Source organism: Ambystoma mexicanum, chromosome 9, assembly GCF_040938575.1.
Source record: "Ambystoma mexicanum isolate Mex_15411 chromosome 9, UKY_AmexF1_1, whole genome shotgun sequence".
In the NCBI taxonomy this organism is placed as follows: domain Eukaryota; kingdom Metazoa; phylum Chordata; class Amphibia; order Caudata; family Ambystomatidae; genus Ambystoma; species Ambystoma mexicanum.
Window position 1 is genome coordinate 668,456,361 of NC_090931.1, and position 23,886 is coordinate 668,480,246.

Genomic DNA, 23,886 nt, shown 5'->3' on the forward strand with positions numbered 1-23,886 from the left:
AAAGGGGGAGATTACGGAAGAGGCTGTTGCAGTACTCCAGCCTAGAGATGACCAGAGCTCTGGAGATGTTGAGCTTCTGGGGGAAGGTGAGGAAGGAAAGAATGCCTCTTCGGAGGTGAAGTTGAAAATGGTCCTTCTTGGCAAGGTCCAAGATGTGAGGGGTGAAGGAAAGAGCAGAGCCAAAGATGACACCCAGGTTTTTGGTCTCACAGTATGATGAGGGTAGAGGGGTGAGATAGACACTGAAGAGCCACAGTGACAGAATAGAGCCCTGGGGGACGCTGCAGGTCGACAGTGTGGTGATGGAGGAAAAAGGGCCCAGTTAATGTTTAAGGGTAGGACACTTGGGAAACACTCACTGGAGTCGTCTTTTAAAGAACATCAATCTCAGGCGACATCCTGTTACAAAGTTTTCCCATAAATCGGGACATGAACTGTTTGGCCTATTTGTTCAACGACTGTCTCTCGACCTGGAGTTCACCCCCTATTTTGTGTTGGTCAAGTTAACAACAGTCTGGGACCTCATATCCTTTTAGTACGTTTTGGACGTGAAGGCTCTGTACCTATGTGGCCATGGTGATGTGGCCACATGCCTGATGTGGCCTGTTTTTACATCGCGAAATACACACTGTGAACATCCTTGAAAGTTTTTTGTTTGGGTTTTTTCTGATAACCCACAACTTTGCGTTGTCTCTCCTTCTGGCAAAAAACAGTGTGTCATCAGCTTCCTTGGCTCTCCATGACATCCGGGAGCCACAGTCTTGCGTGCTGCTGCTGCCTGCTTCCACGAGGAACCCCTTTTGGGGTCCCGATCAAGGCTGCTTGCATCAGCCGACAGTGATGGTTGGCAATGGGAGATGAGGTGAGAGGAAGCTCAGCCGGTGCTGTGTGAGGAGCATATCCAAAATGAATGCTTACTTTTTCTCGGCTGTGTCCGCTTGCTTTTGTCACAGTGACCGCTACATTTGGCGACGAGCCGGAGAGTGTAATCTGGCAGGCACCCCACAGCAGTGTCTACAGCATTACCAGTGCTCAAGGCACACCATTCTCTGTGAGGCTGAGGCAATGGCGTCCCCTCATGGTGAAGGGAAGTCTGAAGGCAAGTGTATTCTGAAGTTTGATGACCATAATTCTTATGATCAGTTGAACTAGCGCCATCTCCACACCAAAATGACTGAGCTTCAATCCTTACATTGAACATTGCTTCAAGAAAACAACTGTCTGGCCTTTGCTTTATCTACAGTGTACTTAAACTGATGATTTGATTGGCTCAGATGTGTTCACAAAAATAGCCTTTGGCAACTTAGTCACTGCTGTCTACTGTGGACTAGCAATTAGCTAAAATCATGGGAGATATCACAATTCACCCTCCCGCGAGCTTCCTACCCACTCTGGGAACATCTCGGGTCCCATGGTGAGATCAATGGAAGAACTACACGGCCGTAGTTGGCAATGTAAATTTCACGGTGGAAAGGAAAACGGTACATTCGTTACATGCACTTGGGCCAGAAGAATTTAGTCACCTCCCCTAAATGCAGCAGATCTTGAGGGCAGTGACAAGAACATTTTCGACATTGTAATCAAGCAGTTGGATAAATATTACTTATCTAAGCTGGACATAGCAAATAACAAATTATTCTTTGATTCCAGAAAGGAAAGAGCTGACGAGGGCTGGAGGGTGTGTCTCCAAATTGCGCACTTTAAATATATCCTGCAATTTTGAAGCAGGGATCAGACTAGATGAATTGATCAGAGACCAAATCATAATACACATTAATAATGTATTGGTTCAGGAATGCCTGTAGGATCTGTGGGGATCCTACATTTGAGGAGACCATTGTGATAGCAAAAACAGTCGAACACACGGTGGTATTTGCCAAAACAGTCAGGGAGAAAACATTATTCTTCCAAAGTCGAGCCCCAATCGATCAACGCTGTCAATAAATTATCAGAGGAAGAAGAAAAGAAAGAAAAATAAAGGATGACAGGGGATTCCGCGACTCTTCTGAAAAACCTCCTGGGATACTAGAAAGAAGGCCCAGACAGAACCCAATACTCAAACCTGCATCCATAGACATAGAAAGAGTAATGTGCTTTATTTGTGGCCATTTGGGTCCCTGTGCCAATGCTCAAAGTTGTCCCGCTTCAAATCAGAAATATGTGAATTGTGGGATTAGAGGGCAGTTCACAGAAGTATTTCGCTGGAAGAAAAGGGTAACGGCATGGCTTCAGGGAAGTGGAAATTCAGAGGATCAGCAAGTGATGAACATACAAGGTACTATTAGGAACCCTATTCCGCAGAGACCCAGTCCATGCCTACTATGTGCTAATTCCACAAAAGGTCATGGCCGATGCTGAAAAATGAAGGGTCCCCCCTAAGAGTAAAAATAGTTTCCCTACAATGCATTCCCAGAACACCACAACCTGCAGCAGCTTCAAAAGACACGGCGTAGTGCACCATTGCCTCTATTACAGCCACAACAATTCACATCCTCCCTAATCCCAAGCTCCAGCATCCAGGCTGGTGTCCAACATGTACGAAAAGGGTTTTTCTGCAGGATGTAGATTAGCCATTGGTCTATGATGGACCTAGCAACAAATTCCCAAATCGCCTGTCAAGAGAAATTCTTGTTGCTGAGTTTGGGGTTCTTAGCCTGCTTAGTCATGAGGGGCTATAACTAACTTAGGGTATATAGATCTTATATACAGCCCTTCCTCCGATATAGGGTCAATGCTCTATTGTTATAGCATGTTAAATGTCCTGTTGTATGGATACTCATTATTCTTATTTTGTATCCCTACTCTTGCTTCAGGAGTTCTCCAGCAGCTTAAGCAGTGTCTATCGTAAATTTAAAAAACTACAATCAAAATGGCCACCATGGAACTGGCAAAGAGATCTCCAAGTTGAATCTCTTCTTCCATGGTGGGCCAGTCTCAGTGAGAGAAACACTGATTCCAGCAGGTGCCATATAACTGGGGCCTTTGGCACGGGTGCATGGCCTTAGCCAGAAGGGTTCTGTGGGGGTGGAGGGGCAGTCAGAGGGAGGCGCAAGGAAGGAAGGAGGCGCAGGAGAAGGTGAGTGGGGGGTAGAGCTTGGCCACTCGTAGGTGATATTAAATTACAGTTGAGTTGTGACATGTGCATGTAACGGCCTGAGCCACCACACGGCATATTTGCATCTGCCACTAAAATATTTAGTTAAAGGCATGCCCAGCCTTTAAGATTGCTTTCTTCTGAAATATCTGTGACAATTCACAGCCACCTGTTTAACATAACTGCTGCACAGAGTTTCTGGGCTGGATATTCAGCATCTGAAAAAATACAAATACATTTGTCTGTGGTTGCTGGCCCTACCCCAAATTATGTTTTTTCTGAAATGTATTTTCCCAGTGAACTGTCATCATGTGAATTACGTCTCTCAAAAGCCTATTGGCCACTATTTGTTTTTGTCTTTGATTTTGTGCAGGTGTTAGGGGCTCCAAATGAGGAGACCTGGTCGGGGGTCTCGTCGCTTCCCAACTACAAAGCAGGTAAGACATTTGGCGCGCATGAGATCACAATTCAGTCTGAGTAAAGCACTTCAGAAGCCAAGTGCATATGTGCGTGGCAGAGAAACAGCCAACTGTACAAAGATGGTGGTCTTCACATCACCAAAAGGTTTAAGTGAGCAATTTAGGGAAAAGAAATAATTCCCATTCTGTTTTCCTAACATGCATTGCTTCTATGTGAAATTGCCGGCGAAACCATGCCGGCTATGCTTTACAATAATAATAATAATAATTTGGCATTTATATAGCGCTACAAACCCTCGGGTATCTGAGCGCTGCTTATTATTACCCGCGGATGTCAAAGCCAGCGCTCTACTCGCTGTGCCACTTGACCGGCTACAATAGAATGGAAATGATGCTACAACAATGCTGTCCCGTTCTCTTCATCCATCATTCAATTCGCCAACCTGTTGTGTCACCTGCCCACCAGAAGGGAAGCTTCCTGTGATGCATCAACAGGAAGCTTCCTAGCACACTGTCCCGAGCACATGCCATGCCACTGCTATATTCCCAGTTCAGTCTTCGAACATAGAGCCCCCAACATTATGCCCTAGCCTAGCCTCAAATAATTCACCCAAGCTTCCTCAAAAGACATTCCTTGGCATGAAGCTGGCCAATCAATTGCTTTACTCATCATGATCCTATTCCCAAATGTGTCATAATAAAACGCCCCCCTTGTGGGCCTAAACTTGTGAAATATTCACCACAATGGATCCATGTCCTGTGACCAGACCAGTGCACAGTCTAGTGCTTTTTGATGTTGTCATTGGTGTCCAGTCATTTGATCGAATACAAAGGATCGAATGACGAACATTTCGAGTCAAAAGGATCGAAAAACAATTTTTTCGAATGCATTTTCTTTTATGTTTTTTTTTAAATTCAATATAGTTAAAAAAAAATGTTTTTAAAGAAAATAGGGGGTTGGGGGGGAACCCCACCATAAAAAAAAATGCATTCGACCCTTTTTTTCTGTCCTTTTGACTCGAAAAAATGCCATTCGATCCTTTGAATTTCGACCCTTTCACCTATAACCATTTACTCCTTCATATCCCCAGTGTGTTTCCGTTCTCTTCAGACTGTGAAACCTTCTTCAGAGCTAAAGCTCATACCAAGGTGATAGCCTAAACAATGGTGGAAAAGGCCGATTCTAGTGTTAATAATTCTATGAACAGGGTATGCGTCTATTTACTTTTAATGATCTGAGCCCAAATTTGTGCGCTCGAGATTACCTTGGGATATGATATGAGACGATATTTTATTTATATCGCGCTCATACACAGGTGTTTCAGAGTGCGACCTAGCAAAGGGAGGGGAACAAGGGAGAAAACAAAAACAACGATCAGACTAGGCCCAGTGACATTAAGAACGTGCAAGTGCATGGAAAAGTGAAAAGGGGTAAAGTGTGTGGAAGGGGGAGAAGTGGAAAGTGTGGAACAGAGGAGAGAACAGAGTAAATAATAAGTGCAATAAATAAACAAGAGGCAGTGAAAAGAGGTAGTGCAGCCAGCAGGTGGCAAGTGCATGATTAGTCAGATACAGTATATCTGATAAGTGCAGAAGAAAAAATGGGGGACTGTATGGGTACAGATACAGATCCCAGTGCAAGGGGTGGCCCAGAGGCAGTGCAGGAGGGGGGCAGAGTGAGCAGGTACCTGGACCCGAAGACAGAGGGTGGCCAGGTGCGTGGTGCTGAGAGAAAAAAAGCAGATCAGCAGGGGAGAAGAGGGGCAAAGACAGAAGTGAACAGGAAGGTCTTGAGGTGCTTCCGGAACCAGAGATGGTTCTCTTCAAGTTTCAGGGTGGCCGGGAGGCTGTTCTAAAGGGAGGCCTCAGCTGAAGACAGAGATCTGCCCCCAGCTCGTTTCATTGAAAAATGACTGACCCTGAAGGAGTTATAAGCAGAGGAGCGAAGGGCTCGAGACAGGAGGTATTTACGGAGGGATAGTTGAAGGTATTTTGGACCAAGGCCCCAGAAAGCCTTGTGGACAATGCAAAGGGTTTTTAATTTAATCCTTGCATCCACTGGGAGCCAATGAAGGGATTTCAGAGCTAGAGAGATACGATCCCAGGGCATAAGGCCAAGGACAAGTCTTGCAGTCCTATTCTGGATTAGTTAGGAGAACCAGGAACCGTGGGTTGCTGCGCCTTCAGTCTCAGGTTTTAGGGTGCACTAGCAGCCAGTCGGTAGAAACTTAAAGAGGCCCGTGCTCGTGGTGCCTGTTGTATGTTTCATGAGAAGTTGGTTTTTAATTTCTACTCGTTCAGCGTGTGTGCTGATTTGTATATAGAGGTTTCCTCCTGTGTTTTCCTCCTGTGTTTTCCAGCTCAGGTGCATGAAGAATTGAGGTCCACAAAGATCATGGTTTCATTTTTTGATTGTATTCAATTGAATTCTTCAATTGATGGAGTAACAAGTGGTGCCGACACGTGTTTCGACCTTACAGGTCTTTTTCTAGGCTACCAATATAGTTTCTGGTTACATGATAATCTATAGGTTTGTTTAATAGGAGTCGTGCATAGTGCATGGTGAGTGTGAGAGCCCAGTGTAGAGTATTCAAACCATTTTAATACATTTGACAGGGTGCCATTGTTCAACCACATGATGTGTGTGTTGGGACCATTCCAAGTGAGGTGACATGGTGTCCGATATCACATTGTGTGTATTATTTCATGAAGTTTACACAATTTAGTTAAAAACCAACATACATCCAGTTACATTTTTGTATATACATGTGAATGTTACATCATAAATTCGGGAAGGAAAAGGGATTTTAAAACAAAAGGAGAGAAAAGATTTGTGACTGTTAGTATTGTCCTAGAAATGCATGGGTTGTCAGTTGAGAGTTGTGTTTTCGGGTAAGGCTCACCTGGTGGGTGAGGGGCATATGTTTGCCTTCATCTATGCTTGGTGCATGAGTGTCTGGTCCTCCCAGTTCGTCATGGGCTGCTGGAGGTTGTGGGGCTAGATCCGTCCTGTTCTTGTGTAAGTTGAGGTTGTTGTCTGAGTGGTTAAAAATGGAGATTGGTGGTGAGGGCCAGTGCTTGGTTGGTATGTGCTAGTTGGGTGTGTGCACTGCATTTCGGGGTTGCATTTGTGTGTAACAGTTCTGGTGTACTAGCTGGCAGTGTTGTGAGTGCCTCCTTTCCGGTATTGCCTCAGTGAGAGTCTCTGTGCTTTAAGGCGGTGGCCATATAGCAATACATGAGACAACTAGCTTGCCCGTTTGTTTTGGGTGAGCATACGTTATATCTACTGGTTCAGTGCTTGGTGGTCTGCCACATCATGCATATCGTGCTTCTTTAATAATGCATGGTGGAGGCCAAATAGCCCATAAATACTTATTCCATGGTTGGCATGGCGTGAAGTGAACTCACGTGAGTGAACTTTGGCAATGTTGGGTAATACCCCTCTGTTCTCGAGTCTGCGTGCTAGGTGCTGTTCCAAAATGTGCATTGGTTTTAAATCCCAATTGGTCCCTTCAATGAAGTTCTGATAATGGGGCAGTTGCCTGGTGGTGGTTATGTGCAGTAAGGACTCAGGTGCCCGGGGACCCTTCTCTCAGCGGTTCCATAGGGGGAAAGGGAGAAGGGTCAAGGGCTATGGGAGGTGTGGGGGTGCGCTCTACACAAGTAAACATGGGGTTTATTTTAGTCATAATGCTGTGGTTGCCGCGATCCTTAAGGGACATCTTACCTCTTTTTGTCAGTGCGTCTCAGCCATCGGATCAGTAGTTTGTCCGAAAGCGTTGAATAGCAGAGAGGCCATCATTGATTGGCCCAGGTACTCGGACTCCATTGGAGGAAGGTTCAGGGTCCCTGATTGGTACCTTATTTCCGGCTGAATGTGGCTGTGGTGTGCCTGAGAGGCATATTTGTTAGTTGAGGGACTAAGACTGGCAGTAGCATGCCAATTAGCCAGAAAGATAAAAAAACGTTGCATGCACGGTAATGCTGTGTTCATGGGACATGATTATGTCCAATGATGTGGGTGATCCCTTGTGTCGGAAGTGAGTGGCAAGCTTTTAATTAAAGGTTGGGGTTGCGCCCCACTAGGGTGTTGTTCATGGGGGGTGTCAGAGCGGTTGGCCAAGTGGGGAGCTTGGTTTGCATGAGAGGTGTTACCCTGATTGGCAGGTTGGATTAAACAGGGTAATTGAATAAACAGGGTAGTCCCTAATGGTAGATAGGATGGGTTCCTCCTCCGTGTGGTAGATTCACTGTTGTGGATCAGTGGTGATTACGTGGATCGAGGTAACTAATGTGTCTGGTCAGTCCACAGATGAACAAGTCTCTTGTTTTGAATGTGGTTTGCTGAGCAGGGTGGTCCCCGGTGGTGAGAGCGATGGCTGTTGGTGGATGCCCGTGGATGGTGGGCTGAGTAAGGTATGAAACATGGTTCTGAAGTATATGCCATTTCCTAATGTGTGATTGAACCGATACAGTTGAATTTTACAAAAAAACATTTAACTCATGTTCAGTATTAAGACCGAGCTCTGTGTTTCTTGTTCTGCAGATGAGTCTTGCCTCATTCTGTCGTAGTCTCAGGGCTCTGTTGCCTGCTCTGGTGTCTGGTTTGATCATCTCTAAGCCGACAAATCTGATGTCTTTTTGATTATCCATCTGGTGTTTTTCCTGCCAGTGGGTGGCTAATGGGTATCTGGCTTCCGTTGTTTTCAGGGAGTGGAGGTGCTCCCTGATTCTTGTGCGCAGTTCACGTATTTTGCTTCCTATGTATTTCAGGCCACATATGCATATTATCACATTGATAATGAATTTCGTACGACAGTTTATGAATTGGTCAATCTTTTTCTCATAAACGTTTCCAAATTGTACATTGTTAGTGGTGATGGTGTGGGGGCACATTGTGCAGGTTCCACATTTATGAAACCCTGACCCAGTTTGTTTAGTCAGCCAATTGCTTTGTGTACTTGTCAGAGGTTCCATAAATGAAGGACTGAGTATGCTTTTAAGTGTTGGTGCCCAACAATAGGAGATTTTCGGTTTCTCTGATGTCCATTCCCTTAAATCCTGGTCAACTCCCAAGATATGCCAATGTTTTGTAAGTATTGTCTGGAATTGTGCGCTGTCCCTGTTGTATTTGGTTACACACCGGATGTCATTCCTTGTTTTTGCAGGAGTTACACGTTGTTTTGTCTGCAGTAGCTCCATTCTGGGGATCGTGGTCACATGGTCAATGGCCTTTGAAATGTTGTTGGGTTTGTATCCTCTTTTCAGAAATCTTTCACAAAGTAACTCACACTCTTGATTGTATGAGTTGGTTGTGCTGCAGTTTCTACGTGCCCTTATTATTTCACCCTTCAGTATGTTTTCAATCACATTCTTTTTGTGACAGCTGGTAGACTATAGGACCGAGTTAACCTCAGTAGTTGGTCTGAAAGTCCTGGTCTCCAGTCTGGTTGTTGTTGCTGTCATCCTAATGTCAAGAAAGTTGATGGTATGGTCACTTTCTGTTCCTATCAGCTCTATTCCAAAGCTGTTAGTATTCAGATATGTCTTGCATTCGTCCAGTGTCTCCATTCCGCCTGTCCAAATCAGCAGGATGTCGTCTATAAAGCGGTACCATTTTAAAATGTACCTCTTGTATTTGTCTTCTCGGAAAGCATGTACTTGTTCGTATTTGTGCATGAACAGGTTCACAGTTGATGGGGCATAGGTGGCGCCCATGGCGATGCCTTTCCTTTTTTTGTAGAACGTGCCATTGAACAGAAAAAAGCTGTTTGCCATAGAAAATTCCAGGAGTTCTTTGACCATTGTCAAGTGCGAATAATGGGAAGCAGAGATTTGTGCAAACACATAATCAATTGCATCCAAAGCCTGTCTGTGTTCAATTGCTGTGTACAATGCTTTAACATCAAGGGTAACCAATAGGTAATTGGGTTCCCATGTAATGTCTTGTAGTAATGCCAGGGTATGCATTGTATCCCATAGGTAAATCAGGATTTTAGGCACTTCTTTTTCAATCACAATGTTGATGTATTTGGCTAATGGTTTGTTGATGGAACCTATTGCACTCATTATGAGTCTGCCCTCTGGTATGTTGATAAAGGATTTGTGCACCTTTGGTAGGAAGTATATGGTGGGTGTCCTTGGGTGATCAGTTCTTAGGTATTTTGCTTCATCATCCGTTAATAATGCTCTGGTGTGCCATTTCTTAATCAATATGATTGATTGCTCCTTGATGTCGTTAATTGGATTGCTGGGTAGTGTTTCATAGCATCCTGGTGTTTCCAGATAGGTCTGGGATATCATGATGTAATCCTTCCTATTCATAACGACGATGTTGCCCCCTTTGTCTGCTTCTTTGATTATCAGATTTGTATTCTTGCATATGTTTTTCATTGCATGAATTTCCTAACTATTTAGATTTGTGTTACATCTTGCTTTAGGGTTACACATTTTGTCTTCCATTTTGTGTAAATCCCTAATTACTGCTTTGGAGAAAATATCAATTGCATTATCACCCTGGAGGCTGGGGGTGAAAGTTGATTTCCTCTTTAGTTCTTTTGTTTTGATGTTGCATTCTTCAATGTCCAATTCCTGCATCACTGATTCCTTTCTCTGTTCCTCCTCATTGGTAATACAGGTTAAATTCACTAACAGATGTGTTTGTTCCAATGTGTCCATAGTTATGTTGCTAATGGGGGGCTTTGGTGTCATTTTGGTTTTCCATTCCACTTTCTCAGAGAAGAATTATTTGAGCTTAAGTTTCCTGGTGAATTTGAAGAGATCCACATGTGCATCTGTGAAGTTCAGTTGGCTGGTTGGTGCGAAGGATAGTCCTCTGTTAAGCATAGTTATCTCTGCTTTTGATAAAGGAATAGTTGTAAAGGGCGGAGAGTGGAGGCAGGTAGATTTAGAAAGAGGCTGTTACAGTAGTCCAGCCTAGAGAGAACCAGAGCTTGGGAGAAGGTGAGCTTCTAAGGGAAGGAGAGGAAGGGCAGAGTACCTCTAAGGAGGTGCAGTAGGAGGTTTGACTTTTTAGAGACATCAGAGATGTGTGCGGAGAAGGAATGTGTGGAATCAGTTTGACCCTGAGATTTTTAGTAGCCTTGCAGGTAGGGGTAGGAGGAGGGCCAAGGGAGGCCGGCCAGAGAGTGAGGGGAAAGGATGGTGAATGTATACCAATGAGGAGGATCTCAGTCTTGTTGGCATTTAGACAAAGATCATTGGCGGCGCACCAATTTTGAATGGCGATTAGGCAATCGGAGATGAGGGAAGGAGGGGAGGTGTCTGAGGGAAGCCTGAAAATGAGTTGGGTGTCATCATCATAGCACTGGAAGTTTGAGCAGAAAAATGGAGACGCAGTAGGCGAGAGTAGCCAGGTATTGGTTGGAAAGGCAGGTCAAGAGGTTAGACCCCTGAGGCACACCACAGGAAGAGAGGGAGATAGAGGATAGGAAGGACCCAAGTTGTACCTGGGAGGGTCGATCAGAAAGGTATACATTTATCAAACCTTCTGCGAGAAAAACCTTTGTGTGCTTTAGCTTCATGGTTGGCCAGGGTCAGACACGGCTATTGGCTCTGACTGGTTTTCTTGACCAGATAGTGAAACTAATGTTGGACTTCGATTAATTTTCCACGTTTTCTTTTAAGTGATATTTTATTAAATTGGTTTTAATAAGTTAAAGTATTTTGTGTTAAAGGATGTTGATTTAACTTTTCTTTTTCTTCTTCTCTTCTTGATGTTGTATGCTTTTTGTATGGCGTGAAAGGTTTATACTGTTGTCTGAACCAAAACACTTACTAAAAATAAAAAAAACCTTTCACACCTCTTATTGTGGTGTTGACCTATGGAAGAGCAACATAAAGTAGGCAAGACTTTTAATCACCTACTGGCTTCATTGAACCTCTGTTGTGAGATTGTATGACGAAATGACTACTACTCTACAGGAGTGCTGGGATGAGTTGTGGCTAAACCGACTTCTCAGTCCCACACTACTACGAAACCAGCAGTGATCCCAATTATGAAGCTAAAATAGGCAAGGCTTGAAAGGTATACCTCTTTCACCTTGTCTGGTAGTGCAGGAGGAGGTCAAGCTATATCTTCAGGAGGCGTCTGAGCTGATAACAGTAGCAACCCAAACAATTTAAGTACCATGGCTGAAAACGTCCAGTCAAGGTGCTATATAAATATAGACTTTGAATCAAACGATAAAATGCAGACAAACTAACTAGAAAACACTAGAAAAACCCACCTCTGCCAAAGAAAAACAGCACTGCAGGCATTTGTGTAAAGGCCATCTCGGAAGATGAGCAAAGGTGTTCGGGCAATCAGATTAGGGAATAAAGCCAATGTTCAATTTTCTTCAAGAAAAGGATAGTGAAAGTGGGCTTAAAAAATACTACATTCTCAACAGTGAACCAGAGCCTCTTCACAGTAACTTTATATCTTGTCTATGGTGCTCAACAGCATTAAGCCAGACATTTCCGCTTCAAACCTGGAATCTGGGTGTGTCTGGCACCTAGGTAGGGTCGAGTCAGGACCAGCAGCGCTAGGTCTCAACGATGCAGTGCTGTTTGGCAGTGGCTATGCTTGTCAGTCAAATACTCTAGAAATGGCAGATGTTGGTGGTGCTGAAAGCTTCACTGACCTTCGGGATGAAGAAGTGGAAACTTGACTTTGGTGCGGGCGGGCTGTGCGAGCTCAACACTGTATCAGGGCACAGCATCAGCATCCTTTTGGAGCTTGAGGGAGCTGATGACCAAGCAGTGGTGTTGAGTTAGGGACACTGGAGTTGTGGGTCCCAGATCTGGAGACGTCTGAGCTTCAGCGTCGAGGTCAAGTGAACTCGGAGATGTAAAGGCAGTTGAGCCTTGATGTCAATGATATGATATATGATATGATAGGTTATTTATAACGTGCTTAATACCCAGAGGTTTCTAAGCGCGGACCCGGGGATCTAATCTGTTGTGGTATGTGTCGTCTTGCTTCCAAGGCGAGCATGTTGCCCCCTGAGCTATCCTCCCGAGACTATGATGACTCTAGGGGTACCCATGCAGCAGCTTGGATGGTGTCAAAGGTGCCCAAACTGGCATCAAGGCAGTTCAGAGATACAGGGAGAGCCAGCGGTCACTTCCTTGGTTCGACGGTTGGTGGGAGTCTCGATCTAGGGGCTCCAGGGCAAAGTAAGACCTGCTGTTCTGCACTCCTGGCTGCTACCTACAATGGATCCTTCACCTCCAGTGAATAGGGCGCTCATTTCAGTGCTGCCAACAGTGAGGCCTGGATCCAACAGAAGTCACTGCCACTGTTCCTTGGGGATGGAGAGGGGACAGAGCACACCTCTGCCTTGCATGCCTTCTGTCTTCACCTCTGTGGCAGATGACTTTAAATTAACCAATACTTCCAACAGAGGTCCAGTGACTCCTTCTTGCTGCTGTAAGGGTCCACAAAATGAATTAAAGAATGAAGGGGTATCCCTCTCATTGTAAAGATAAAATGCAACAGGGGATTAGTCCAAGGTAATTCTTCTGTGATGGGGTCAAATATGTTGTGTTGTAACAAGTGCCCTTTTCCTAATGGCATCCTAACTATAATACATTGCCCGCAGGAAACGGAGGGGACAGGAAAAGGAAGAAAGCCCTAACAGAAACCAAGAACGTTCTCTCAGTACTCTAACTCCAACCCCCTACCAATGCTTGCTGACATCAAAGGATCTCCAGTGGTCAGCACCCTGGTGTTAGTGTTGATTTGTTAAGTCAGTACTGCCTTTGAAGCACTGTTTCCCGGGAGACCTCCTCTGGGAAGTTCCTATGCCCTGGGGATGATGTTCCCCTTCCTGTAGGAGAATCAAAGAGGTAGCATCCTGGCTATTGTTCCTCATAGAAGCTGTGGAGCCAGCCAGGCCATACACCAATATATATCTGACCTATCTATAGCTGGGCCCTGTGCACAGAGCCGACCCTAGTGGGATAACAAATCGGTGTGGCTGTTTAATTGTGTGCTCTTAATAGTCACAGTGCCACAAGCAGGCCTTGCCTATATTTAAAGATTTTCAGCCACCAGACTGAGAAAGGCATACACTTATTTTAAGCTAGTTAAGAGGTGCAGAAGATTAAAAAGCCGCATGTGCCTGTTGATCTTTTGGGCCTCATTACAAGTGTGGTGGAATCTTGGCGGTAAATCGTTGAGATACCACCAAAATAATGTACTGTTAACAGCACTTGGTCCGGCACAATTTCCGCTGGATTACAAGTGGCCGTATGGCATTGTCAGTCCCCATTTATGAAGTCCATGGGACTCCATGTAGATTTTGGCAGAATTACAACCGGCAGTAATTCTGATGAAATTGCCATTTTTTAGCAGTAAGGTGGAGGAATTACCTCCAGCATTTTCCTGGAGGTTTTTCCTCCATCTTACCTCCAAACCCATAGTTCAGCTGTGTGGTAATGTGGCAGTAATGCACTGCATTATCACTATTTTTGGCCACATTGCCGAACTCATAATGAGGCCCTCTGTATTGTAGCAGCAGTCAGGAATATACAGGTGGACTTTTTACCTGCCCTGTATCACTGAAGGGCTAGTGATGAGGGCACCAGGAGGCTGAGGCAAACAAAGGTACATGTGCACACTTTAATTTTTGTCATGTTGCATTTATGAAAGGGGTGGTCTGATTAGCAGACCTCCCTTTCAGAAACAAAATTACCTGCATCTTTTTATGGTAATAAAAATAAAAGAACCTTGGGCTATCCGACCCTTACTAGATGGCATTCTGGCACAGATGGTCTAAAGTTAAGCATATGGTGCCTGCCCACTTTTAAAGATTTCTTCACTTTTTATTTATTTCAGATGCTTCATAAAGTCTTATGTTTCACTGCTTTGTCCATCATCCATGTACATTCAAATTAAAGATTCAGTGTCAATATTAACATATTATACATTTCCTCTGCAAATAAGCTTGATTACCCTTATTTCCTCATCATTACTTACTCAGCATGTCCTAGTGTAATCATACAGGGCTTGTTTGTCCTTGTATCTTGATATTATTTTGCCTCTCAATTACTAAATAACTAAAAGGGTAAGCGTCATAAATTAGAAATGCACCCCTTATTGCATGGTTGCCCATTTAATCCCAGGCCCCTGCACGCCCCTTTCTCTATTAGTGTTGTTTGTCCCAGAAAATCTTATTCTCTGCAGAGACATAATCTCACTAAAATTCCTGGGGTAGCGGAAGTGACACCACACGACCTTTGACCTCCAATGACATCACAGGAAGTGATGTCATTTGACCCCACCCTGAAGTGACATCACGAGAAGCGATGGAACACAACATTTCACCCCTTGACAAAACAGGAAGTGGCATTACATAGCATTGTTTCTAAGTACACTACGAACAATATAGTTATGATATCACTGTAAAGTGATATACATTTCATACAAGAATGGATCACCATATGTATCTTTAATATCAGGGCGTATAGGCCCATTTACCAAATTACTGTGAATACAAGCAGACGTCCATGGCCAAACGATAATGATGTGTTATTATACAGCACTTACGCTTAAGTGCTTCATATAAAACAAATATGCATACAATATTACCCAACCTGTATTGGTACTTATTTATCAACCTCAGCAGGATGAAAGGCTGAGTTGACCTTGCCGGGGGCCGAACATGCAACCTGCAGATCACACGCACATTGCAACAGCGAGCACTCATCCCACTGAGCTATCTTGACAGCTATAGCTATCAGAAAACCAGCCACTCCAGAAACAAAGAGCCACATGCTGCTGACCCAAAGTGCCATATGCTGCTGGCCACAGCATAGCGTCCTCAATTAAAAAAAGTAAAAAAAACGAAAATACTTTTTTTTAGGGGTAGCAAGGGAGAGCAGTTGCGACCGCTGGCGACCTCTAAATGACATCCCTGATTCTGTGCAGGTAAATCCTCACCCTCCCCACCGGCTGTGTCTGGCAGCAGTAGAAACCGATGCACCAGATGGCTTCTACTTTGAAACGCTGCCAGTTCAAAAAGTAGCCTAGTCCTCCCTCCCTTTTCAGTGTCTATCATCGGAGGAACCGAGCAGTCGGCGGCCCCGGTCCACCCTTTTGCAGAACGAATGGGTGGGATTGGTCAAATTTAACTATCGCCAGTCCACCCCAGACTGGTATGCCTACCTTGTGTCCTAACTTCCTATTTTTGGTAAAGTCACAAAATCGGTAATCTCCTGAAATCGCCTACACTGTTAGTGCAGGGCGAATGGGTGGGGTTGATCGAATTTAACAATCGCCAGTACACCCCAGATTAGTATGCCGACATTGGGCCAGAATTTCAGCCCACCAACTGTTATGAGGATGGAACCAACCACGGACATACAAACACAATTTCACAATATATATATATATATATATATATATATATATATATATATATATATATATATATATATATATATATTCAACTTACTCACTTAATTGCACAACCATACAGCACGAATGATACTGGGACGGCAAAGAGAAGAGCAGATTACTCCAACTTTGGTGGCCTTTGTCGGTTTCTAAAGAAACAAAGAATTCACGCCCCAACTACCACATGTAACCCATGGAGACATTTGAGCATCAGACCCTAAACACTCAACGAAGATGACCGTAGACGGTGCTCCAGTCAGAAGCTCAGCTAAGTGGACATGAAAGCAATTGCCTAAGGAAAATCAAGATAAAGTACTTAGAAGGCAGGCTGGTGGGTGGCAGAGGCCTGAAGGTCTTGAATAATATCACCCCTCACATAATAATCGAACAAAATCATCTTAAATCCGACATTCTCTGCAGACCGTGTAATTTCATCAACAACAACAAAAAACGGAATACAGCCATCAAAAAGGCTGGCTCTTTTCAGATTGTCCTATCAGTGAAGATAGTTATTGACGATGCATTCAGGTATATAGAATCAGCCTTATAGCACAGCTGTGAAAGCAGACTGCCTTTTAGTTTGGGTTATTTGGTGAAGCTGTATACGCTGAAACTATTGCATTATAGTGCAGTTAGGAGGTAGATGACGTATGAGGAGGGACACGCAGCTCGTGGGTGTTGTTTTCTGTATTTACCCACCCATTGACTTTGTAAAGGTATACCAGAGGACCGAGGTCCGTACTACACAGTCACCGTTCAGCAGAGTGCCCAGGCCAAACTAACCCTCCCCCGTAATGACAGTGGACTCAGCCACGTGCAAGTTAGAACTGTCCTTTATTTTCCATAAGAGACAGGGGTCATACAGGAAAAAGAAATCTCCAGAAATCACAGCCCCTGTGCCCATGCCAGAGGCTTTTGTTACCATATTGCATCATAACTTTTGACCTCTCCCCAAAAACCTAAGAGACCACTCTATTGGGTGGCTGGGGTGGTAATATCTATAAACCGCACCTGTATCAGTTAGCTAAATCAGGTGGTCTATTACATGGTTGCAAGGTCACTGGACTACCATTGGCCCTTGACCATTACCTTCCACCCTAGGATTTGTGCTCCCTGATTGGCTGGAGTGGGTCTCCTCATGCCTGGGACTCCGCTCTGTGCTCCGTGTACCTTCTCAATGTGATGAGAAAGACTGTGTGCCCCAATGTTTGCCACTGGTATATCCACCTAGCCTGAGAGAGTGCCTGCAACTTGCAATGTTTCTTGGGCAACACATGTATCAGTTCTTGCCAGCTTTGCTGGGAACAGCTCCTCTTCCCACTCATGGGTAAATTGCTATTGGCTATTGCTCGGCTGGGCCGCGTCACGTGGGTGAGGACTGCAAAACTGAGCTTTTGGTCTACAATTAATGAGAATGTGTTCTGCTATTTTGCAGGCGGCTCCATGCCCCTGGAGTCAGGAATGTTCCACCCGCCTTTATCCTTGGCTGCGAGCACTGGCCCGTCGCTTCATGCTGCAGGGTCTGCATGTCTTCGTTCCTTGTTCTGAGGCCTGTGGCTTTGTGCACATTTCACTATAGTTATTCTATGGTTCCTCTATGTCTATATATGTATATTGTATTGCTTTCTCTTGAAGTTAGTAGTATTCGGCTCTTCCAGGTTCCTTATATGTCCCTGAAGTCCCCTATGGTTAGTTGCCATAAACGAGTGCAACCTTGTTTTGTGTGACTCCTGCTCTCTTGCATTTCTGTGTTTGGCTAATGAAAGAAAATAAAAAAGACTTTTGACAGTATGTACATGTGTCGGTCCTCTCTCTATAGGGCTGTGTATGCATGTTCTTCGTGTGTGCACGTGTGTGTCCGTGTAACTTCGTGCAGGGATGCGAGTTTGCTTTGTGGCTAAGTTGCTATGTCGTGGTATCGCTAATGACGTCAGCACAGCTGGATATTTATCATCAATCAACCTGGTCCAGTGATGAGGCACCTGTGTCCGCGAAGCGGTCAGCTGTATACGGTTTGAACAGTTGTCTAAGAGAATATCTGCTCACATAGGTAGGATGTACCGGCTCTCCTGGGACTGGCCAAAGAGTGACTGGCATCTCTCGTTTCTCAGTCTTTGGGCTGTCATGCGTATAGGGGTCACAAGGGCCATTCCAGGGACCCTCTCTTAAAATGCCCACAGCCATACTAGTGTCAATGGCCATTGCCACCCACTACCTACCTCTATCTGCCCAAATACATCCTCTTGTGATGTCTGTGAGCTCACTTTATCCAGTAGTAATATCAAGCTTTAGCCAGGCAGTTTTATTTCTAAGCAGTCAGCTAAGAGTTCATGGCGTAAGTGAAGTTGTAATTGGCTACTGGTGTAGTAAAAATGTCTTTTTATTTATTTATTTTTACAATTTTTATTTATAAAGTCACTTGGTTAATCCATTTTTATTACACCAGTAGAGCATTTACAGCTGCCATTAATCCATTAACGCTCAGCAGACTGTTTAGAAATAACACTGGCAGGCCACATTTGATGTTACTGTTTGATATGGCTAATTCCAAGAGATCCAAAGAGGTTGCGTTTTGGGTGGAGAGGGGCACGTTTTGGGTGGGAATGGACATAGGGATTATTTCATTTCATATATTGAATTTATAAAGCGACTTTCACCAAAAATGCTATTACGAAATATTAGAAAATTGTACAATTTACATGATAATGCAAAAAAAAAACAGAAGATGGGGGAGAGAAACAGAAAGCCACTAAGTAGAAAGAAGGGAGAGAAGATGAGCTTTCAGGTTAGATTGAAAAATACAAAGAGATGAAGAAGAGCGGATAGTGAGAAGGCGAGATTTCCAGAGTTTCGGGGCTAAGAGGGCAAAAGATTGAAAACAGGACGAAGTACAAGGGGGCTTGGGGATAGTCAGAAGAAGCATATTCTGAGATCAGAGAGCCCGAGAGATTAGCAGAGAAAGCTAAGGAGGAGCCAAGCCGTCAGTACATTTAAAAACAATTGAAAGAAAATGGTAGAGAAGACGTGATTCAAGGGAAAACATTTAGATAGACAGTAAAGAAGATCTGATAGAGGAGAGAAAAGGTGAGAAGAGAAGATGAACTGAAGAATTATAAACAGATCAGAGAGGAAGAAGATGTGAGGCAGGGAGGCCAAGAAGAAGAGAAGAGCACAAGTCGATACGAGAAAAGACCAGGCAGAACAGAAGAAGATTAGTAGCATGAAATGAGAGATAGGGACTAGCATGATGGATATTAAAAAGGACAAAGTGACAGGAACGAGCAATAGAAGAGATATGTATTTTAAAGGAAAAGCACCCTCGCTTTGGCCATGGCTTAGACAGTTTACCTTATGTGCTCTGTGTCCATTCCGTGCTATATTTACAAATGTTGTCCTTATATCGTGGAAGAGACTGGCACATGTACTGGAGGGGTGTGTCCCCCACGTTACTTACATGATACATTATTCTCGATACTTACTTGACCCCAAGTCAGGGCTTTCGACACTTCCGCTGTTACTCAATGAAGACACTTTTCTTCCCATTTTCTATTGATAGTTCTATTCACAAATTGGTGAGCCTCTTTGGCTCTCAATCAATACCCTGGGAGTGCTCTGCGCACCTCCTCTTTACAACCTTCTGTTTTTTCGAGCACACCCACTATTCTCACAAGTGCACCTTATGCCTCAGAATACTACAACTCTGTCGCACCTACTGATGCTCTTCAAGTCCTACACAGAAACCTCAGTGGTGACATCAGTTCTACAATGCATAAGTGAAGGATACAAACCACTGACTGAGCTCACAATACCATTTCCCAGTTAGACCACTATTCTCATAAATACAGACAACATATACCCATGGCCGTCATCCTCCCTCCTAACAGGGGATACCAATATTTCACATGCTCAATCTGTACCTCCAGCGTCGCCTTGTAGAGAATATGCCTCAACGAGACTTAACCAGAAGAACACCTTCTGCAATACAAGCTAGCTTCAAAGATAACCCCCAAACTGCATGCAGAAGAGGTAAAGGGCAGAGAGGAAGGAGGAAAGCAAGAAACTGAGGAGCCAAAATAGTTGAAGCCAGAAAATATAGAACCTCAATCTTAGAAGGATGGAGGTGTAGAAAATAAGAACACATCCAGCTTTGGACAGCAGAAAGGTAAATTGATACACTGGAGTGCAGAATAGAGTCAAAGGAAGAAAAGAAGAGAATGATGTTTGCATCCTCTGCGTACAGATGAAAGGAAACATTAAATAAAGAAATAAGAGTAGAGACAGTGTAGAGAGAGAAAATGAGAGAACCAAGTACAGAACCTTGAGGGACACCGTAGAGAAGAAGTGAGGAAGAGGTGTGTCCAGCCCAAGTTACAGAATGGCACCGCTGAGAAAGCTAGGAGCTGAACCATTGAACGACAGACCCAGTAATACCCAAAGAAGAAAGCGAGGAAATGAGAAGAGTGGGATCAACAGTATTGAGTGCCGGTGATAGATCAAGAAAAATAAGTATAGAGGAGAGCTTAGAATGACGAGCAGAGAGAAGAGAGTTAGAGGCATGCAAAATAGCTGTCTCAGGAGAATGAGAAGGACGGAATCCAGATAGGAGAGGTGGTAGAAGAAAATGAAGATTTTGGAAACTAGCAACCTGGGCATATGCAGCCCGCTCAAGAATTTCAGAAAAGAAGAAGTGAAAATGTGCAAAAATGAACAGGAGTGAAATGGTCAAGGGTAGTTGTTTAGAATCGGGAGAATGAGAGGATGTTTAAAGGTAGCAGGGAAACATGAGTTAGAAAGAGAAGAGTTAATAAGTGAAGTGAGATAAGGAAGAAAATGGGGATAGAAATGTGGAATAAGAGAAGAGATAGAGGATCAGAAGGAGACGCCGTTGGATGAGCACAGGTAAGAAGGGCAGAAGTATCAGAATCGGTAAGAGAATAAGCATGGCCATGGCCTGACAGTGGATGGGCAAACAACCAAACAACACCCAAAAGCTATGTGCCCGTCCTAATGTCATCTCCCTCCTAGCTGTGATAGGTTTGCCTCATAAACAGTGCTAAAAACAGACAAAGCTAAAAAGAGGCGCCCCGCCCCATACATCCTCTGGTGGGAGATGGGGTGTAAATGTTAGGTTTAAGGCTGGACATGTTAGCCCCACAGTTAAGCCTCGTAGATGACAGTTAAAAGTCCCTGCCTGAAATGAAGTATGTATAGGTCATCCTGCACTGAGTCAGTGTAAGTAGTAAAATCTACCTGCTCCTATAGCCTGCAGTTCATGGAAGAATTGACTATAACCTAGCAGAAGGGGTCTGCAACCTTCAGCTTTCAAGATGTTTTGGACTACAACTCCCATGAGCTCTGGCCAGCATAGCCAATAGTGAGTCATAGTGCAAAGAATCTGAAGGGACAAAGGTAAGACTGCTTAACATACATTTTGTGCGCTTGATTCAGACAGGAGTACCAAGATTAGAATTGGGGGAAGCACTCATTCCCCCACTTTCATACCAGATTGGTGTACTCTATTTGGGCTGCCTTTTATTGAATCGTTGTATACCAAATACAGAATGCTGTACTCTATGTGGGCTGCCTTTTATTGAATCGTTGTATACCAGATATAGAGTTGTGTACTCTATTTGGGCTGCCTTTTATTGAATCGTTGTATACCAGACACATACGGGAGTACCATATTTGAGCTGCCTTTTATTGATATACCAGATAAAGAATGGTGTACTCTATTTGAGCTGCCTTTTATTGAATAATTGTATACCAAATACAGAATGGTGCACTATCTGGGCTGCCTTTTATTGAATTATTGAATCGTTTTATACCAAATACAGAATGGTGTACTCTATTTGGGCTGCCTTTTATTGAATTATTGAATCGTTTTATACCAAATACAGAATGGTGTACTCTAGTTGGGCTGCCTTTTATTGAATAATTGTATACCAAATACAGAATGGTGCACTATCTGGGCTGCCTTTTATTGAATTATTGAATCGTTTTATACCAAATACAGAATGGTGTACTCTATTTGGGCTGCCTTTTATTGAATTATTGAATCGTTTTATACCAAATACAGAATGGTGTACTCTATTTGGGCTGCCTTTTATTGAATTATTGAATCGTTTTATACCAAATACAGAATGGTGTACTCTATTTGGGCTGCCTTTTATTGAATTATTGAATCGTTTTATACCAAATACAGAATGGTGTACTCTAGTTGGGCTGCCTTTTATTGAATTATTGAATCGTTTTATACCAAATACAGAATGGTGTACTCTAGTTGGGCTGCCTTTTATTGAATTATTGAATCGTTTTATACCAAATACAGAATGGTGTACTCTAGTTGGGCTGCCTTTTATTGAATGGACGGGCGACCCTGCTGTCAAAGTCCATACAAAGTAGGTAGTTACGGTGAAACAGCGGGGCAGCGAGGGCAGGGTGCTCGCCTGCTGCACTACAATGGGTTCGTTTAGGAGTATGTGAGTGCGCACTCACAATGCCAGTCTCACCTCTTCCTGCGCGTGTGAAGGAGGGATGCAGAAGCGTCCACACCTGTGCAAGGCAAAGTGCACATTTTGGTCAAAAGTCACACCAGCAGAACACGCAACGAGTTAAATTGCTCCATTAAATATGCGGTGAGATCGTTTCACAAGTTCGAATCACGGCTGGGCTGGCTCAGCCTTTCATCCATCCGAGGTCAATAAACAGTGAACGATTACATTCGCCAATAACAAAACCTATCATATCTACAGCACCTGGAAGTAGGAGGATTCAGGAGAAAGCGCTGTATGAACAGATATTTTATATTCACACACCTCTATTCTCGCTGTGACTGGGAATCCAGTTCTTACTTCAACAGCACAGCACAGGCATTTAGAATTTTAATGGGTGTTTATTTATTTATTTATTTATTTATTTATTTATTTGCATTTGTAAAGCGCGCAGCAACCCTTAGGCATCGTTATGTTACTTTCTCTTCACTCGTGTTGCTAGTTATACCATGCTATGTTTCGTTTTGGCGAGTCCTGTTTAACTGTGCTAGGTTTGGTACGTAATTGTTGGTTTTTGCTACTGTACGCTATGTTTTTCGGATTTTTACAGCACTTGATCCAAGGGTAGGCGTACACAGAGCCTTACTCGCAGAACGTCTCTCCCCCAGCTACAATAGTGAAGTCGCCCATTATCGGCCTACTGGCTGCCTGCCATAAATCCAGCTGCAGGGCCATGTCTGCTCTGCTGGCATCCTGGGAAAGGGGTTGAGAAGGGATAGGGGGCGAGGGAGAGTTTTACAGGTTTATTAGAGCATGGTAACAGCCCTTCAAAGAAAGGGGCGTCGCCCCGTGACCCCCAAAACCGGCCCTCCTTTGACATGTGGGCCGAAGCGCGGCATTCACATGCTAAGAAAGGCCACAGCCATTGGCTGAACAATGCCCTGCTCGCAGGGCTTCAAAGGGCCGCCATCTTGCACACAATTAGCCGCTACACATTAATCAAAGTGGCGTGACCTGAGACTGTGTAGGCCCCTTGGCAAACTTGGCAGTGTTTTACAGTGAAGGGAGCGGGGGAGGCCGACATTTTGTCTTTCTCATGTAAATGTTCATTTTTTTTATATTTTGCTTAATGCCGGTATTTAGCTTCATTGTAAACACTACCAAATTTGGCTGACAACGGCACCGAGTCCCAGACAGATTAAGCACAGAGGATCACACAGTTTGATCAAGTGGGGAGCAAGGATTAGAACTCGGATCGTTTGGCTGGACGTCCACAACTTGACCACTGGTCTGTAGGGATCTTGTATGTCCATTGAGACAGAGGGGGCTTAGAAGTGTCAAGGCTGCACACTCTGGAGAAGAGTGTTACATAGGGGACTGCTGGGAGGGAAAGGGGGGAGGTGGCGGTGTGTGGCCTTGGAACACTCAGACTCATGTATGTTTATAGGGGCATTTGCCGATATTTCTATAAACCCA

General features: G+C 44.1%; 1 protein-coding gene across 1 annotated transcript in view; it reads left to right on the forward strand.

The window, feature by feature from the left end:
* The window catches only part of CDK15 (cyclin dependent kinase 15), a 504,364-nt gene that overhangs the window by 314,606 nt on the left and 165,872 nt on the right, over positions 1 to 23,886 (forward strand). The window contains exon 10 of the mRNA XM_069615506.1: positions 3,468 to 3,531. Within this exon, the coding sequence (XP_069471607.1) occupies positions 3,468 to 3,531 (64 nt within the window). The remainder of the gene's footprint in view (positions 1 to 3,467; positions 3,532 to 23,886) is intronic.